Source organism: Phallusia mammillata, chromosome 1, assembly GCF_965637545.1.
Source record: "Phallusia mammillata chromosome 1, kaPhaMamm4.hap1.1, whole genome shotgun sequence".
NCBI classification, from domain to species: Eukaryota; Metazoa; Chordata; class Ascidiacea; order Phlebobranchia; family Ascidiidae; genus Phallusia; species Phallusia mammillata.
Window position 1 is genome coordinate 1106111 of NC_137252.1, and position 14038 is coordinate 1120148.

Here is a 14038-nt window from a genome sequence, read left to right on the forward strand (position 1 = left end):
GGTGCGGTAAGCTTGCATCTCGTCATGAGCTTCTTGTTGGGCTGCAGCCAATAACTTGTAATCAAAATTAACACAGTCAGAAACACTTGCGAGCAAGGACCTGGAGAGTGCATCAGCAACAGGATTGTTTTTACCATCGATATGTTTAATATCAGTGGTAAACTCTGAAACGTATGAAAGGTGTCGTTGCTGACGTGCTGACCACGGATCTGTAGCTTTATTAATGGCAAATGTGAGTGGTTTATGGTCCGTGTACGCTGTGAAAGATCTTCCTTCCAAAAAATATTTAAAATGGCGGACAGCCAAATACAATGCCAACAGCTCGCGGTCAAAGGTGCTGTACTTAAGCTCAGCTGGCCGTAGGCATTTGCTAAAAAACGCCAAAGGTCTCCATTGACTGTCGATTTGCTGCTCCAAAACTGCGCCAACAGCAAACTGGGAAGCGTCCACAGTTAAAGCGGTTTTTGCCTCGAGCCCTGGGTGGTTAAGTAGCGTAGCATTTGCAAGTGCGTCTTTAGCTTCATCAAAAGCGGTCTGAAGGCTTTCTGTCCACGTTAAATCCTTTGGCTTATTAGACAGAGCTTGTATATGGGTAACATTATGGTAGCAGCTGATGGTATGAATCGATGATAAAAATTTATCATACCACTAAATTGCTGTAAACCTGCAATTGTTGTTGGGCGTTTGAATCTTCGTATTGCCTCCACTTTTTCCGGCAAGGGCTTGGCCCCATGGACATTAACTTGATGTCCAAGAAAATCAATTTGTGTCTGCCCGAACCTGCACTTCGCAGTGTTAATAATAAGACCATGGCTGTCTAATCTTTTGAACAGTTGTCGCAGATGGTCAATATGCTCACTTGAAGTTTTGCTTGCCACAAGAATATCGTCAAGATAAACAAAAGCAAAAGGTAAATTTGTGCAAACGGAATCCATTAAACGCTGGAAAGCTTGTGCTGCGTTTTTTAATCCAAATGGCATACGCAAGAATTCGAACAAACCGAATGGGGTAATTACAGCAGTCTTTGGTACATCAACTGGCGCAACAGGCACTTGGTGATAACCACGAACCAAGTCTATTTTTGAAAAAATTGTGGCACCTGTTAAATGCGCAGAAAAGTCCTGGATGTGGGGAATAGAATATCGATCCGCTTCAGTGATCGCGTTCAAACGCCTGTAGTCACCACAGGGCCTCCAACCGCCGGATGCTTTGGGCACCATGTGTAAAGGCGATGACCAGGGACTCGAAGAACGCCGCACGATTCCTAGGTCAAGCAAATGTTGAAATTCCTGTTTGGCAATCTTCAATTTTTCAGGGGGCAGACGCCTTGCCCTAGCATGGACTGGTGGCCCATGTGTGATAATAAAGTGCTCTACCTGATGCTTGGGTTGTGAGTCAGAAAAGCTACTTTTGGTCAGATTGGGGAATTCTGAAAGTAGTTTGGTGTAAGTTGGTTGTGCTGCAAAAGACATTATGTCACGCGGTGAATTCGCTGTCTTAGAAGAATTCACATTATCTGCAGAATTCGGATGCCACAGTCGATGGCGCTTGAAGTCGACAAGCAACCCATTTGCATGCAAAAAATCGATGCCCAGCAGAGGCCGAGATACATCGGCTATTACAAATTTCCAAGCAAATCTACCAATGGAAAGATGTAAAGTTAAAACTTTGAAGCCGTACGTACGTATAATAGTTCCATTGGCTGCTTTAAGTGAAACACCAGGTCTGTTTGAGCGACGATCCCGTCCAGTTGCAGGTAGCACACTTACTTCAGCACCACTGTCGATTAAGAAGTTGGCTCCTGTGTTGCAGTCTGACACGAAAAAGAGTCGGTTTTGCCTGCCGGCCGTCGCAGCCAATCTGGGCGGCCGGCTGGCTCGTTTCCCTGACAAATACATGGTCGGCGGCAACGACGTGCCTTGGGCCCAAAGCGCTGATGAAAAAAACAAAGGCCGTCTCCACGTGGATCAAAAGCAGACTTGTTGCTTTGACTCTGCACTTTTGAAACAATAAAATTTGGGTCGCGCCTTGCTTGCCATAAAACATCTGCTCTCTTGGCGAAACTTCGAAGGTCGTCGATGTTCTCTTTTGCCAAAATAATTCTGATGTCTTCAGGCATTTGTTGTAAAAATAGATGCTCAAAAAGGAAACACGGCTTGTGATCGCCTAACAAAGCCAGCATTTCATCCATTAGGGCTGAAGGTTTTCGGTCTCCTATCAAATCATTTATCAAATCAGGCAAATTTAAAAGACGAGCGGCTCTCTCTTGCTTTGAAAGAGAATATGTGTCCAACAGTTGCTGCTTAAGCGCTTCATATTTTCCTTCTGCAGGCGGATGTTCCAACAAATCAATTAGACGTAGTGCTGCGGTTTGATCCAATGCAGAAACCACATAATAAAACTTTGTTTTGTCGTCAATTATCTTCCGCAAAGCAAACTGTGCTTCTGCTTGATTAAACCAAACACGCGGTTGCGCGGTCCAAAATGTCGGCAACTTTAAAGACACTGCATGCTCTTCCATCCTGAGAAATTCGTTCTCAGGTTACGGGGTCACCACTGTAGCGCTGTTTATTTGCGCGAGTTCAAATATCGAATGACACAAGACAGAAAGGGCGAGACAAAACACGTTGCAAATAGAAAATAGCACGTGACGTATTGTGCGGTTCGGTTACGCATGACTGGTTAACGCAGTTGGGGAAAACACCCAGTTGTCGCCACAACAGTTCCGTTTTTGTTAAACAGATACGGAAAAGGCAAGGACACCGAAAGAATCCATATATTTCCGAGTCAAGTGTTGGTTAAATTTGGTTTTCTGGGTATGTCGTACCGTAGAATCGCAACCGACCGCACGATCCTGGCGGGGTACGTCCGGTTGCATAAGACGGTAGTTGAACTCGCGAGTTTTGTTGGTCCAATGAAACCCGCCTTAACAGGAAACACCACCTCGAAACGTTTCCTGTGATCCTGTAAACAGGCCTGGGTGCACGAGGACATCCTTTAGCACGATGAAAATGTTGCCATCGAACATATATTCCCCAGGGTTTCTAGAATCGACGGCGAGGATCTAGTTCATTGTTATAATACAAACGAGTAAAAAGAATAAAAGTGAAAGAACGCTAAGATAAAACTAAAACAGACATAAAAAACAGAAAAGGTAGCTAAAACTAGGGTAATTTTTGGTATAGAAGATCAAGCTGTATTATATGTATTCTGGTATAAGCGATGGCACAGAGGTTTTTTAGTTATTGAGTGGTCATATTGCCTCAATAAATGCAAGCAATACTTTGTGTTTTGAAAGAGGACGAACGTGGCCGAGACTTTATGTCGTGTGGTAATTCTTTCCATACTTTTGGACCTCGATGGCAAATTAATCGTTTGATAGACGTGGTGTTAATGAAAGTAATTCTGGCTTTCAGCCCTTTGTGTGTTGTAATACTGTACTGACTCAATAGGTGTGAAAAGGGTGTTGTATGAGAAAGGCAGTGTACAAGAATGACAGTCGTGTAATAGTTTGGCTACCTTAAGCTTGTAAAAGTCTTTAAAAATTAGAACACGCAAGTCACGATATCGTAGGGTAGCGCGACAACGGCAAGTGCTGTGAGTAATTCGCCGCGACGGCGTATCGCAGATAGGAATACGCAAAGGAGTAGTAAATAATACGGAGAAACTTTTGTCCAAAGTAGTCACGCAACTTACGGTTATCATGAGCTTGTGACAGAAGGTTTGTCCGACCCTCAACATTTTACAGCAAGTTTTACTGCATGGAAACCGACTCAACAGAAAATGCTTCACTGTCGTTGTGTTGGCTGCTTGTTTTGTAGATTCTTTTTTACTACTTTACTTAACAACTGAATAACACCTGTTTAAATATCTCAGATATTTAACTTGAATTTAGCAACTAACGACAAGCATAGATTTTAGTGGGTTTATTATTGTATAGGCCTATCTTTCAAATAGCGCTAACGCAGAAATGATTTAAGAAAAAATTCTGGGAATTAAAGTTTCAACAAATCTTACACATATAATTATTTTCGGAAAACGGGGCAACACACAAGCAGCAGATTGCAGATCAGCATGATCAAACAACAAATGTTTCAAAAATGACAGAAAATCTATTAACGGACAAAAGCAAACGCTCAGATTTCTTAATAATGCCGTTGTCTGTTTGCAGATCATTGGAAGTTTGAATAAGTGTCGAAATCAGACAGATATTGCATGACGACCGAGTAGCAGTATTTGTACAGTTCCTGTCAAAAAAAACTTTATTTAAAGAGATGTCTACTTTTCTCGCCTTAGCCCAAAGAAAAACGTTACCTTATTGTCGACCATATTCGGCCTCATATCTCTCAGGTCTTTTACAGTTCGGAATACATCCACCCGCTTTTGTGCCTTCAAACGTTCGAGAATGTTCACCAAAGCGATAAAGGTTCCAGTTCTTGTCGATCCGTTGCTGGGAACATATCAATATTATTTTGTCTTGAGAACATGTTTATGATTTTTAGAATTTTGTTGGCAAATTGGCTTGATATCAATTTGTTGTAGCAGATCTCCTTGTTTTGTGTGTAAAATGCAAACAATACATTACCTGCAGACAACCAGCACATATTGACAATTCTGTTTGGCCTTTAGCCGTTGCATTTCCTCGATAATTTTGATGAAATCCATTTCTTTCGGGGGCCGTTCCACGTCATTCCATCCCTTGACTTGCAGAAGCATCAATTGAGTATCAGCCTGAAAACAATTAAAGCTAAATTTCATTATACACGTTATAAAACTGGTGTTTAAATGTTAAAAGTCGGTATGTTGATCCGAGCAGTTACGCAAATTTTGAAATAATGCTATGTTGTATGGTATTTTTGGGTTGTTTTTTGATAGATTATGTACTGATTTATTTTTCATACACTAGACCACAACAAACTTTGTAGCTTAGAAGCAATGCTGTTTTAAAGTTTTCAACTTACAAAAGCGTTGGTTGTTGACCAAACGTCAACAGTTGTCAGATTGTGGACATTGCTTTCATTTACATCACATACAGAAACCGAAATATCTTCGTATTGTAAAGCTGCATTCACTGGAATCTAAAAACAATTTTATGTTTTAATACGTAAAGAAATTGTGATTTGAAAAAATGACAGTCTTACATCAATGCTATTCTCCAAATCAATGACAACCATAGCTTTTTTCTCCACAACCATCTTCCAGAAATTTTCTTTTTCTCCAGCAGCAGGATTTTTTGCAGCGATGAAACATTCTGAAGATCCTTGTTCCTGTATTTGAAACTGGATTAAAGTAGACTAAAAAAATCAGCTAATAACAATGTTTTGTCACAAGTGTAAAGATCGTTTACATTCTCACTTGAATGTACATCATTAAAACTTGTTGACATTGTACCTGAACGGTTTGCTACTGATCTATGAGTGTAAAAGTATTAATACAATACATACGCCACCAATTGTAATTGAAACCGTGATGTGATTTGAAACATTGTATTTTGTAATATCACCTGAATATACGAGGCATCCAGTTGCTGTATAATCTCAAGTTTTTTGTTCCAAATTTTTACTGCCGTGTTCTTATCTGAACACAATATTTCATGTGTCTAAGGTCAAACATTATTTTGAGAATAAACTTACATGTTCTCAGCTGTGGGTGATTTTCCTGCCATTCCTCGCCATATCGCCACATTGACAATGTTTCAAATTCTTGCTCTTGCATCTTTGTGCTGCAAAACAAAAGCTTAATGCGCGCTCACGTGTGAAAGCTATTAGCGCTTCAAACAATAATCTCAACAATGTGACAACTACCAATGTGGTACACCAACAAAATGCTTGCAGGGAATTAAAATTGTATACTAGAAATGAGCCATGTGTTGTGATTAATGACAAATGTGTTACATTTCACTTGAGGTCATCGATTGTAGTTCTGTCACATCTTTATCTGTTTCAATTAAATTCTCACGCTCCATGAGAAGTTTGTAGACGTACATGTATTGTTTCTGAAGAAAAACAAATTTAGAAAAAAAACACATGATTGGCGTTAGTCTTAGTTGCATCATATGGCCCCCTATAGAGCAGTTAACATGTGGAATTTGTGCCGAATTCCTTCTTGTCGTTTTTTTATAGTTAAGTTAACATTTGCAGCACATTACCGAGTTTTGAATCATGTCTGTTCGGTTTTCTCTCATTCTTAACACAGTTTGTGGAACATCAACTGTTCCTTTGTCGTCAAGTTCATGAAACAAAGTGTCCATTGCTATGTAAGTACCTGTGCGTCCCACTCCAGCACTGCATTTAAACATTGGGTTTACTGATTGGTCAAAATAACACAGGGTTTGTCAAGTCTTTACCTGCAGTGCACAATGATTGGAGCATTTGTGTTTTGCAAATCATTGACCATGTTACGTAGGTGGATCATGTTGGATGTAGTTACTGGAATCCCATGATCGGGCCAAGTTGTAAACTGCAACTGTGTTATGAAACGTTGCTCCTGATAACGAAAACACGTAATTGCATCAATTATTACGTCATTTTTACTGAAAAAGGAACGTGTCACCCACACGCCGTGCAATGTGTGAGTCAAGAAAACATTAGGCAACGAAATTTTAGGAAGACAAATACTAGTTTGTTGGTCATTTACGTTTCATGGTTACATTTTCGTTATTTACACAAACCCTGGTTGTGGATAATTCGAACTGTCGATATGTGATTCCTCCGAGACTTGTCTCATGTTGTGTTCGAACTTCCAGATTCGACGACAATTTGATTTTGGAGTCCATATCAGGCCAATATTTTTCACACTTTGTCTGCAGTTAAAATATATTTTGTTATTTCTAGACCAGTGGTTCTCAAGCCGTTTCAGGCCATGGACCACCGACGCAGCAAAAACAATATCGTGGACCATTACATTTTTAAGCAAGATTGAAGTAGGCCTATAAAATAATCATGTTTGCAACCTATTTACAATAACATAAATGTTATTGTCCACGATCACTGAGTCAAAACTTATTCACTAAATAAATAATTAGGAAGCAAATGCTTTTGACTCAAATCCAGTAGACACTGAAAAGAAGTGAGATTAAATAACTGACAACAAACACGCTGACCGTTTTTCAAAATACAATATGCGAAAAACAGTTTTTCACCAAGCTTATTGGATGTCCTGTGGACCACCAAAAAGTCTTCATGAACCTCTAGTGGCCCAAGGAACACCAGTTAAGAAACACTGCTTTAGACAACAAATAACTCGTTTTCTATTCACTCCTTGGGAGAAATGATTTGGCCAATCAAAGAGTAGTTGCCACAAAAAAAACTCAACTCTTCCTTTTTCCACTAAGCCAGTGAGCATGACGATGATGTTGGAGTTTTTCTGCCAAACCATCAACCAGAAATCGTTGATTGTCTCCTTCTTCGGACCCTGAGTGGCGATGAACTTCCTCTCGTTATCGTAACCCGGTATATAAGCGGCGTTGATGTAATCGTTTCCACCGCTTCCTTGCAAAACTACTCGGGCATGATCGTCTATTGAATAAACGCCATTAATACTGAGATTTTATCACACGTGCAGAAGTGTTACAACAAATATCCACTGTAGCCAATAGTGTAATATTTACCTAATACTAGTAAAATAGCAAAACCAACTATCTTAATAAAAATAATAAAAATAAAACAATACTGAGGATTTGAATTATGTTATGTGGCGGAAACAAATGTGCAACAACTATGCCAGTAATAAATCAAGGGATTTACAACACAACAAAGTGACTTTTCCCGAAACTTTGATGAATAGGAAAAATCAACCGTTTAATACTCACAAGGAAAAATATTCTTATAGCGGTTTCTCACAGCATTTTGTGGCAATTGTGACACGTCCCTTGTTCTCTGGTTGTTTTTGCTTTGGTTTTCGACTTCCTGAAAAATGGTTAATACGGAGTTTTTAAGGTTTGGTTGTTTTCTTCTCGAATTGCTTGGACGTAAATGTTTATTATAACTTAGTTTTCTCTAACCTTAAATTCGTTGACAAATAGAAGTCCTGACTCAACATTTTTCTTGAACACCTCATACAATTTGGTGACTCTGCAGTTTTTTGAGGGGACAACAGAAGGAGATAGGTTTTCGTATATCACGGGTCCTGTTAAAACCATGATGTATATTTCAGCATGGCTCTATGGTATTGTTTTCATCAATTTTGTGAAACTCTATTAGTTAATTAGCAATTTTCGATAGTAAAAGTTACCTGCGGGTGACATTTGCGATGAAAATTCCACATGTGAAGGCGGATCTTTATTATTTCTGCAAAAACAGAACAGCTTTGAGTTAAACGTTTTTAGTTGGTCATGTTTCTATTTAATTGTACGTGAGTGTTTAATCTTTGCTTTAATAAAAAAAACAAGTTTGAATATTTATTCGTGATCTAAATTTCAGTCGGTGGTAAAAATCTGGTTACCGGGCATCATGAGCAGAAGATTTTGTCCAAAATGTTTTGATCAAAAATATCAAAAATATATTTATGTTTTGTGAGCCAAATCAGTTAGTGACAAACCTGTTTCGACGTTTAATCATAACCACCAGCACAGCAATGACAAGTACCAGAAGCAACAGTCCGATCACCAGACCAGCAATCATTCCAACACTACTCGCAGGATTTGTTCCAGGATAACAGTTTGGAGGTGGATTTCCCAGAGTTGTTACTGTCAGATTGGATGTGATGTTTGTGTTGATTGAACCAGTGACTATGGATGTAATCTTTGATACAAAAATATACTTTCAGTTTAATTTTCAACAAAACGATTTTTAAGATTTTTTTCCTTTTATTTTTGCTTGGTCAAATATGAAAGAGAACAAGTCCTTACCAATATTTCATACAAAGTAGAGTGAAGGAGATCTTCTATCATAGTTGATTTATTGCAATAAGGAACAGAGATTGTTTGATTCAAACCCTGGCTTTCAATTTCAACCTGTATGTAATTTGGATGCAATGATGAATATAGTTTTTTTTTCAGCAAAATTGTCACACTTTCAGGTTCGTTTATCAAACAATGAAGACTCAAAAAACAACAACAAAGAGTTTCCAATAGACCTGCGCTAACAGATCGTTGTTGATGAGAAATTGATCAAGTCCAGTCCACCTGACAAGCACATTTGAAGCGTTGCATGGAAATGTCTCTGCAGTCGAGTTTACTGGAATAAAAAATTTACTGTTTCTGTTTTACAAAACTTGCAGTAATTCAACAAATATTGCAGGCGTTTTAAATATCGTGTTTGTTAATCACTTGTCTGCATTTCATATGTCTGTTTAATTTTACGAAAAATGTTACCTTCAGGATAGCAGCTTTGCGGGGGATTACCCGGAGTTGTTACTGTCACATTAGATGTGATGTTTGTGTTGATTGATCCAGTGACAATTACTGTGACCTGAAAGACATCAAACACGTAACTAGTCTTGTAGGTTTCACCTTAAATGTGTTAAATCAACTCTCAATGGAAAAAAATTCACCTGAATCTCGTACAACGTTGAGTGACTGAGATCTTCTATTAAGGCCGAATCGCTAAAGTACGGAACTGAAGTTGATTGGTTTAAACCCTCGATGTTTATCTCAACCTGCATGTAGTTTGGTTACAAATATTTGTTTGAGAAACACACAAACTTGCTGTCAACCTGCGCCACGAGCTCGTTGTTGTTGATGAATTGATCAAGTCCAGTCCAACTGACAAGCACAGTTGAAGCGTTGCATGGAAATGTCACTGCAGTCGTAATTACTGCAATACATAATAATAAGCCACTGATTATGGATTGCAAAGTTAGAGAAACACTTTGCCTGTTTCTTACGAATTGGGGTCGCTAAATACTTAAAAAATTGCATCAGTGTTTACCTTCAGGGTAACAACTTGAAGGGGGATTACCCGGTGTTGTTACTGTTGCATTGGATGTGATGTTTGTGTTGATTGAACCAGTAACAATCACTATGACCTGAAATCACAAACATACCTTTTGTTTATGTACATGTTACGTTCCGGTTTCCGGAAAAGTTTATTAACGTTATTTTTCTGCTAAAACAGTGATTACTCAATTAACAAAAACACAGGCGACAGGCTCTTACCTCAATGACATACGAAGTAGAGTGAGTGAGATCTTGTATTGTTGTGGAGTAGTCGAAATATGGAACAGAGACTGTTTGATTCAAACCGTCCACTTGAATTTCAACCTGCATGTATATTGACATCAAATAACTGTTTAGCCACATACAAACTTGGTTTATACCTGAGCTGTTAGATTGTTGTTGTTGATGAATTGATCAAGTCCAGTCCAACTGACAAGCACAGTTGAAGCGTTGCATGGAAAAGTCTCGGCAGTCGTGTTTACTGTAATGCAAATAGGAAAGAAACATTGTGTCAGGTTTTTAAAGTTTGTGTTTGCTAACATAGGTTGCTCGCTTCTTCGGAATTGTTCTTGCGAAACACTGGTATGAACTATGATTATTTTCCATACCTTCAGTGCAACACTAAACCAAATTACGTTTGGTTTCTGCGACAATTTTTACCTTTAGGGTAACAACTTTGGGGGGGATTGCCCGGAGTTGTTACTGTCAGATTGGATGTGATGTTTGTGTTGATTGAACCAGTGATAATTACTGTGACCTGAAATACTCAAATTACTTAAATGCATTCCGATAAAAAAGTAGTTGATTGTAAATAAAAGGTGTCCTGCAACTACTTCGATTAACTCAAATAGGAAAAAAGTGTTTTCACCTGAATTTCATAGAATGTTGAATACTCTAGATCTTCTATTAAAGTCGAATTGTCAGAATATGGAACAGAGATTGTCTCACTTAAACTCTCGACTTGAATCACAACCTGTTTTAGTTTCGTTTTAAATGGTGGTTTAACAAACACAAACTCGGTTTAAACCTGCGCTGTTAGATTGTTTTCGTTGATGAATTGATCAAGTCCAGTCCAGCTGACAAGTACAGTTGAAGCGTTGCATGAAAATGTCTCTGCAGTCGCGTTTACTACAAAAAGGTGTTGTTAAAATTTAAAATTCAAATTTCACAGGTGACTTGTTTGCTTACATGGAGGATAGCAACTTGATGGGGGATTTCCATACGTTGTTACTGATGTGGAAGTTGAGACGTTGGAGTTTAAACATCCAGTGAGCATTGTAGTAACCTGTTTTTATGTTTTCTAGTTAAGCTATCTTTGTTTAAATATATTTGAAACTGTTTTCGTATCCGTTATTTCCTGGGTAAATTAGAAAACTACGTTGTAGTCCAATAACTTGATTCATATTTAAGCATACTATTTACAGGTTAGAACATTTTGTGCAAATATAATAGTTCAATAGCACTTGTCGAAGCGTAATCATGTTTTGTACAAAAATTCTGGCTCTGATTTTTTTTGTTATTGAACTGACCATTCATACTCCCCAATTAAATTTCAATAAATTGTGTTCAAATACTTTCAAACACACTTCACCTCAAAACTATATTGTGTTGCAAAACTTAGGTTTCCAATGGTTGTTGATAGATTTGCATACGGTGCCATAATTCTTCGGTTGAGCTCCAAAACATAAATCTCAACCTAAATACAACATTTACAAAATGTTCAAATCGGGGATATTAGAAAAACGATTGCGGTTTTGCAACTCTACAGAACAGTGATTGTCGAAGGCCTCTGGATTGTGCCATTCTTCCTCATAGCTGATGTACTATCTCCATTCTCGAAGATTTGTTTCAGTATTGAAGCGATATTTAAGAATAAATTAACATGTAGTTCCGAGTGCATTAAAATAGAGCATTTGTTTATTCGCAGGAACTTGCTTTAGCCTCGCTTGACCCCTCCAAACACAGCTCCTATCGTAGTTGTGGACAAAACTTACGTAATTTAAATTGGGTAAAGAAAATGTCTTGACAGATCCGCTGGGTAGAGCTCTGTAGCGAATCTACATACCCGCGATTGTGCCTTTTTCTCGCATTATCCCTTTGATCGTGTTTGTCGCGCGTAAAGTCTTGTTCTTTTTTAATTTTGCCTATAAACAACGAACTCTCGCCATTGCGGTATATAATCTGTTACCTCTGCGAGTAGATCATAGCTTTCGATGAACTGATCAAATCCAGTCCAATTGACCACCACAGTTGAAGCGTTGCATATATATTTATCCACAGTAGCTGTGACTTAAAAGTAAATCATCTGGTCAAATGTCTATTTCGAAAGAAAATAAAATTAAATTTCAAAATTTCAAATTAGCTATAATATTACCAGGGAACATTGCAACTGTGTTTCAAATAAATCAAATCAACTTAAACAGATTGTTTGAAGTTTACTCTCAATTTCGAATCAATTAACTACTTACATTTCACTTGACAAGCGTAGTAAGCTGGTTCCCCACTGCAGTTCATGCTTGACTGCTCCCAGCCGATCCCATAATGCAATGCTCCCTGTTGGCAGGTTGTAACGTTGGGAACAGAAAAGTTTGCCGGAGATCCGTCGCTCCAATACCAACCATTTAACGACTTGTTGTAACGAGCTCCAATTAGGACTTTAATGTCTGAAACCATTTTTGCGATGATTTTTAATGACACGAGCGACAGATTTTTATGGTTGCAAGTTTTTGAAACCAAACGCTCACCTGGTGCCAGGAACGATCCTTTATAAGTTGTAAAGTTTTTGTACATTTCATTAACACTCCTCAACTTGCTTGAACGTAATTCAGTGTTATCATAATTGAATATATCTTTTTGGCGCTTGTTAATGTTAACATCGGAAAAGAAGGAATACTGAAACATCCACTCTGCAAATAATTAGATAGCCTTATACAAGGTTTTGATTTGACTAAAAAGGAATAAATATGAAAAAAACGTGTACGTTGGTGTGATATATATAGCAAACTCGTGAAGATTAAATGTGTAAAAACCGGTTGGTTTCATGGAATTTTTGACTGCCGAACTTTTATTCGATGCTTGACACAATGTCCACTTCACAATGCTGTTTGTCCTCCTGCTTTTGTTCTATTTTTGGTAACCACACAAGTGCTTATTAGCCCTGGTCACTTATATTAATGTAATAGTTCTATAGCTTTGTTACGGTCCTTAGCTACAAGATTCATTTTTGCGGTTGCCCAGTTACATTCCGCTACGTGGACATAATAGTCTTTTTTATTGTGCGTTGGTAAGGGTTCTTAAAAACGTAACGTTGGTGGTGTGATATACTAGCAAGTGTTTAGCGCCGAGCATTCATTCTATATTGTTATCCTATGGTACAATCGGATTTACTCCACGTTGAATTCTCAAACCTATTTCTGCTGGTGTGGATATTGCTCAGTTCTGAATCAATAAACGGTTCTACGGCAGGGGTCGGCAACCTTTTAGGCGACGCGTGCTTATTGACTTGTTATTTCAATGTCTTAATGACCTCGCGTACCAACCTTTTTTCTATATAACAGTGGTTCGTGCCAGCTGATATCAACAATAAAAAGAAAGCAGAGCGTTTTGTGCATGTAATGCCAAATTTTAAAAGGCGAAAACCTTTATACTTACGGTGTATCACACAATCTTCTCCAATAGTTGCAATCCACCTCTCAGCATTAGGACCACTTCCATAATTGCAAAAGTAAATTTGTTGCATGGTATTGTTAGGATTGCTATTTAACAAATTGCACGTTTTTATGGTTACAGATGTGTTAATGTTAAAATCTATTACCTCTTATACAAGTCGAAATACCACAGATGTCCGAGTAATTCCGCACTATTCCAACCGTCTTCAGTCGAACTATTTGAGTACTTGTATCGTTCATGTTGGAACGTGTCGTAAAAAATATAAATTCTCTGCAAATCTGAAAAGATATTTGTTATTTATTTTTTCACAAATATTTCTAAAATAAAATGTGCAGCCATGAGTAAAGTCGTCTTTGCAATAATGATTTAAATCCTTTTTTGTGTCAAAATAAGTTTATTGTTAGATTTGTGGAATACAAGTTGGGGAAATAAACTATCATCAACTTGAACCTGTTGTGTATTTGTCAGTCATGAGTTCAGTAAGAGTTGTGT

General features: G+C 38.1%; 3 protein-coding genes across 3 annotated transcripts; all 3 read right to left on the reverse strand.

Moving 5' to 3' along the window:
• Positions 1 to 1775: 1775 nt before the first annotated feature.
• On the reverse strand, positions 1776 to 2714 carry LOC145232761 (uncharacterized). The gene has a single exon (XM_080097440.1). It carries the CDS (start codon positions 2519 to 2521, stop codon positions 1787 to 1789), a length of 735 nt encoding a protein of 244 aa, XP_079953566.1. The 5' UTR covers positions 2522 to 2714; the 3' UTR covers positions 1776 to 1786.
• Positions 2715 to 3928: 1214 nt separating this feature from the next.
• LOC145207335 (receptor-type tyrosine-protein phosphatase alpha-like) lies at positions 3929 to 8140 on the reverse strand. The gene is made up of 14 exons (XM_080078670.1): positions 8003 to 8140; positions 7811 to 7907; positions 7315 to 7517; positions 6671 to 6802; positions 6347 to 6486; positions 6149 to 6284; positions 5895 to 5995; positions 5634 to 5722; positions 5504 to 5577; positions 5142 to 5267; positions 4962 to 5078; positions 4586 to 4731; positions 4315 to 4450; positions 3929 to 4247 (listed from the first exon to the last, which is right to left on the reverse strand). The coding sequence occupies exons 1-14, from the start codon at positions 8138 to 8140 to the stop codon at positions 4173 to 4175; spliced, it is 1710 nt and encodes a 569-aa protein (XP_079934796.1). The 3' UTR covers positions 3929 to 4172.
• Positions 8141 to 9260: 1120 nt separating this feature from the next.
• On the reverse strand, positions 9261 to 10662 carry LOC145207463 (uncharacterized). The gene is made up of 7 exons (XM_080078684.1): positions 10653 to 10662; positions 10258 to 10358; positions 10097 to 10201; positions 9870 to 9966; positions 9655 to 9755; positions 9493 to 9597; positions 9261 to 9410 (listed from the first exon to the last, which is right to left on the reverse strand). Exons 1-7 carry the CDS (start codon positions 10660 to 10662, stop codon positions 9261 to 9263), a joined length of 669 nt encoding a protein of 222 aa, XP_079934810.1.
• Between the last annotated feature and the right edge of the window lie 3376 nt (positions 10663 to 14038).

Excerpts from the sequence above, each read along its gene's own strand:
- LOC145207335 (XM_080078670.1), bottom strand. The coding sequence starts at position 8,140 with ATGGTTTTAACAGGACCCGTGATATACGAAAACCTATCTCCTTCTGTT. Across the intron at positions 6,285-6,346 it reads CCAATCATTGTGCACTGCAG|TGCTGGAGTGGGACGCACAG; the intron begins GTAAAGACTTGA and ends GTTTAAATGCAG. Across the intron at positions 5,996-6,148 it reads CAGACATGATTCAAAACTCG|AAACAATACATGTACGTCTA; the intron begins GTAATGTGCTGC and ends GTTTTTCTTCAG.
- LOC145232761 (XM_080097440.1), bottom strand. The coding sequence starts at position 2,521 with ATGGAAGAGCATGCAGTGTCTTTAAAGTTGCCGACATTTTGGACCGCG.
- LOC145207463 (XM_080078684.1), bottom strand. Across the intron at positions 9,756-9,869 it reads TTCAAGTTGTTACCCTGAAG|TAATTACGACTGCAGTGACA; the intron begins GTAAACACTGAT and ends TATGTATTGCAG. Across the intron at positions 9,598-9,654 it reads ACAACGAGCTCGTGGCGCAG|GTTGAGATAAACATCGAGGG; the intron begins GTTGACAGCAAG and ends AACTACATGCAG.